The sequence below is a fragment of the Silurus aristotelis genome (genome assembly GCF_946808225.1).
Source record: "Silurus aristotelis genome assembly, chromosome: 15".
NCBI classification, from domain to species: domain Eukaryota; kingdom Metazoa; phylum Chordata; class Actinopteri; order Siluriformes; family Siluridae; genus Silurus; species Silurus aristotelis.
Genome location: NC_139588.1, coordinates 81,334 through 86,333, shown reverse-complemented (window position 1 = coordinate 86,333; position 5,000 = coordinate 81,334). Strand labels below are relative to the sequence as shown.

At 46.1% G+C, this 5,000-nt stretch overlaps 1 protein-coding gene across 2 annotated transcripts in view; it reads left to right on the top strand.

Moving 5' to 3' along the window:
• The window catches only part of LOC310738017 (ephrin type-B receptor 4a-like), a 14,932-nt gene extending 11,895 nt beyond the window's left edge, over nt 1-3,037 (top strand). The window contains exons 3-4 of one of the 2 annotated variants that reach the window (XM_083562816.1): nt 342-635; nt 1,649-3,037. In XM_083562816.1, the coding sequence (XP_083418942.1) occupies nt 342-635; nt 1,649-2,146 (792 nt within the window). In that variant the 3' untranslated portion in view covers nt 2,147-3,037. Of the gene's footprint in view, nt 1-338; nt 636-1,648 lie in introns of both variants that reach the window. The other variant, XM_083562815.1, reaches the window with a different exon arrangement.
• The last annotated feature ends 1,963 nt before the right edge of the window (nt 3,038-5,000 follow it).

Here is a 5,000-nt window from a genome sequence, read left to right as displayed (position 1 = left end):
CTACTACCAAGATTTTTGTGCACCCCTTACGAGCATTAATGAGATCAGGTGTTGATGTTTGAGAAGGTAAGGAGTCTCCACTCCCGGTTTATTCAAAGGTAGTGTTGAGGAGGTCTAGGTTCTTTGAAGGACACTAGAGTCCAACCATTCCGTCCTTCACACCAACACCCCACTGGCCCCCTGTTTGTGATCTTGATTGTGTAATGCCATTTTGTGGTAACAGTTGAAGAAGAACCTCGTATAGATGTGATAGACAGGATAGGGTGCACATACTTTTGCTCCTACGGAATATAACCCCCAGAGCTGCCAACTAAATGCGATCTCGTTGTGTCCCTGAGGAGTCGAGTGGACAGTGGGAGGAAGTGAGCGGTCTGGACGAGGAGAACAACAGCGTGAGGACGTATCAGATCTGTCAGAGCGACGGCTCGGCGAGTAACTGGCTGCGCAGTAAGCTGATCGCACGCCGGGGGGCGTCGCAGGTTTACGTGGAGCTGCGCTTCACCATGATCGAGTGCTCGTCTCGCAGCCCGCACCACCGCTCCTGCAAGGAGACCTTCAACCTCTACTACTACCAGAGCGACACGGACGAGGCCACGCCCACACACCCTGCCTGGATGGAGAACCCTTATGTCAAGGTAACACGTACACACATTGGCCACGCCTACAGGAGCTTTGAGTGCTACAAAAACCCCATCCCCTAAAATCCCCCCTCCTGCTGTTTAACCTTTGACCTTTCTTTACTTGAAGGAATGAGTCCTAATTAGTGCTCTTCTCCCCGGCTGGGTCTCTAATTACACACCAGCGCCTTTGTCCAGGGACTCGTTCTCATCGGGAATCCAGACTTTAGTACCATCATGATGATGTTTATGATGATGATGATGATGATGATGGAGAACCTCAAAGAAACAAAGTCTAAAACGATGAGTTTTAACGCACAGCAACTTCCATATATTTTAAGGAAAAGGGGGCGGAGCCATCAGTGCATAGTATTATAGAGTGCAACATTCACATTTATGGCATGTGGCAGACGCCTTATAAAGAGTGACGTACAACCGCCCAGGGGAGGGTTAGGGGCCCGCTGGGTGCTGCTTGGATTTAAACCCAGGACCTTCCGATCCAAAGTCCAATTCCAAGGTTATAAAGTTATAAAAGTGTTATAAAGGAACAAATGTATAAATTAAAAAAAACCTTTTTATCTGTGTAAAGCTGCTTTGAGACCATGTTTAAATTAAAAGAGCAACAAATAAAAATAAATTAAATTGTATAACAGAATGTGAAAGTTTCAGAAAGAATCGGAAAGTTTAGTGTCTATAAGTTTGTTCCTTATATTTATAAGTTTCTACATAATCAGTGATCCAGTGGTGACTGTGGTGAAGGAAAAACTCTGAGCCTTGAGAGGAACCTCATCCTCAACCCAGAAGGTCCATCATTACAGTTCCATCATTGTGAAGATGTGCAGTGATGGTGCTTAAATACAAACAGACTATTTACAATTACAGTCCAAATCCCTCCTCAAAGTTCTTGTTGCTCCATAACCTTTTTATTGTATTTGATCTGATTTCCCGCCGATATCCGATTTTGTGCTCGAGCGCAATTGTTTATCGATCCTCCATACAAACACTGACCCTTGACCTTTTCCCCGTTGCAGGTGGACACGGTGGCGGCGGACTACCTGCTCCGCAAAGGAGGAGAGAAGAAGTTCAATGTAAAGACGCTGCGTCTCGGTCCCCTGAGCAAACGTGGGTTTTATTTAGCGTTCCAGGCACAGGGGGCGTGCATGGCCCTGCTCTCGGTGCGAGTCTTCTTCAAGAAGTGTCCTTCGCTCACTCGCTCGCTGTCCGTCTTCCCCGAGACGATCCCGCGCTCTCTGGTGCAGGAGGCCGTGGGTGAGTGTGTGAGGAACGCCGCTCTCGGACCCAAAGCCAGACCTCCGAAGATGTTCTGCGCCGAGGACGGGCAGTGGGTGGACCAACCGAGCAGCAGCTGCACATGTTCGCCGGGGTACGAAGCCGGCTCGGGGGAGCTCGAGTGCAGGGGTAAGACATCGTGTGTGTGTGTGTGTGTGTGTGTGTGTGTGTGTGTGTGTGTGTGTGTGTGTATGCACGTGTATGAGAAGTTCAGTGTGATGAAAGGTGAGCTGGCGTGACATTTCAGTCACATCGGGTCAGCTTGAACCGTACCGAATCAGCTTCAGCCAATTAGCATACAATTTGAATAAATTTGAATTAAATTTGAGTTAACTAGACTGCAGTGCATCGTGGGATGAAAGAGAGACTGAGAGAGAGCGAGACGGAAAGGAGGAGCGACAGATAAGGAGAGAGGAGATGAAAGACGAGGTAGAAGAAAGCAGTGAAGGGATTAAGGACAAGAAATAAGAAGAGAGACACGAAATAGAGGTGAAAGAAAGGACACGGGAGGAGATGAAGGGATGGAGGATGAACACTGAACGAGTGTAGGAGAGAAGGAGAGGGAAGAGGATTTTTTTTCCCTGTTATGACAAGTTAAACACGTATAAACACACACACACACACACACACACACCAGTGTGTCACACTTTTGAGAGTCCTGAGCCTTACTTATCTGGTGTGGACATTTTTTATCTGCAATATCTTTTTTTTACACATTTGTACACACACAGACTCACACATGCACGTGTACACACACACACTCTCACACACACACTCTCACACACACACTCTCTCACTCATACACACACACACACACACACACACACACACACACACACACACACACACACACACACACACACACACACACGTGTTCTCCCACGAGAGTCCATGTTGCAGGACTAACATAAATTTACACTGACAGCAGCTGCGACTTTCACACTGTTCAAGAGGAAAGAGAAGGAAGGAGAGAGACTGCAGAAGTAAACGAGAGAGACAAAAAGAGGGAGAGAGAGGGAGAGAGAGGGAGAGAGGGAGAGAGGGAGAGAGGGAGAGAGGGAGAGAGGGAGAGAGGGAGAGAGAGAGAGAGAGAGAGAGAGAGAGAGAGAGAGAGAAAAGAGAGAAAGAGAGAGAGAGAGAGAGAGAGAGAGAGAGAGAGAGAGAGAGAGAGAGAGAGAGAGAGAGAGAGAGTAGTGAATTAGGTGAAAAAGAGCTTTGAACCTGAAAAGGACACTTCAGAATGAGGGTGAAAAGAGAGCGACCGAAAGGAGCAGAAGATGGAGTGAGAGGTCGGATGGAGGTTGAGTGACTAACAATGTCAGTGTCTGTGCAGAAACGAAAGCACAAGGCTGATAGAAAGCAGAGAAAAATGGGAGTCAGGGGGGAAAAGGGATGGAGGAGAAGAAGAAGGGGAAAAAAACAAGTTTCTGTGAGTTTCATCATCATTTATTACATTACTGCAGGATACACACACACACACACACACACACACACTTTCTCAAACACACACACACACACACACACACACACACTTTCTCAAACACACACACACACACACACACACTTTCTCAAACACACACACACACACACACACACACTTTCTCAAACACACACACACACACACACACACACACACACACACTTTCTCAAACACACACACACACACACACACACACACTTTCTCAAACACACACACACACACACACACACTTTCTCAAACACACACACACACACACACACACACACACACACTTTCTCAAACACACACACACACACACACACACTTTCTCAAACACACACACACACACACACACACTTTCTCAAACACACACACACACACACACACACACACACTTTCTCAAACACACACACACACACACACACACACACACACACACTTTCTCAAACACACACACACACACACACACACACACTTTCTCAAACACACACACACACACACACACACTTACTCAAACACACTTACACACAAAATTTCTCAAACACACACACACACACACACACACACTTTCTCAAACACACACACTCACACACACACTTTCTCAAACACACACACTCACACACACACTTTCTCAAACACACACACTCACACACACACTTACTCAAACACACACACTCACACACACACTTACTCAAACACACACACTCACACACACACTTACTCAAACACACACACACACACACACACACACACACACACACACTTTCTCAAACACACACACTCACACACACACTTTCTCAAACACACTCACACACACACACACACACACACACACACACTTTCTCAAACACACTCACACACACACTTTCTCAAACACACTCACACACACACTTTCTCAAACACACTCACACACACACTTTCTCAAACACACACACACACACTTTCTCAAACACACACACACACACACACACTTTCTCAAACACACACACACACACACACACACTTTCTCAAACACACACAAGCGCGCACACAAACACACTTGTATGGTGTGTAATCTACATTCTAAAAGAAGTGCTTTATTCCTCCTGCACCACAGAAACTAATCCCCTGTTCCAGACACCCAGACGACTGGAGTTTGAGGAGGGAAAGAATGAAATGCGACTTGAAAAAGTAGTTTATTTATTTATTTATTTTAGGAAGGGAGGTGGTAGCTCAGTGGTTGAAATGGTTTAAATCCCAGCCTCACCAAAAGCTGCCTCTGCTGGGCCCCTGAGCAAGGCCCTTGGTCTAGCTCTCAGCTGCTCATTTGTATGAGTGAGAGAAATGTAAGTCGCCCTGGATAGAAGCATCTGCCTGAAATGTCATAAATGTAAATAAATGAAATAAGCAGGAGAAGGAAACTGTTTTCGTTTCTCACACGATTCAGAAAGCAAATAAATACGAATAAATCAGAGATGAAGAACGAAAGAAAAGAAGAAAACACATTCAACACACATTCGTTATGTAGATTAGTGTTTAAGGCATTGGACTTTGGGATTTTAACTCACGACCTTCAGATTTATTCACACCAAAAGCTGCTGCTGGGCCCCTCAGCGAGGCCCCTAACTCAGGCCCCTAACCCCACAGTGCTCAGG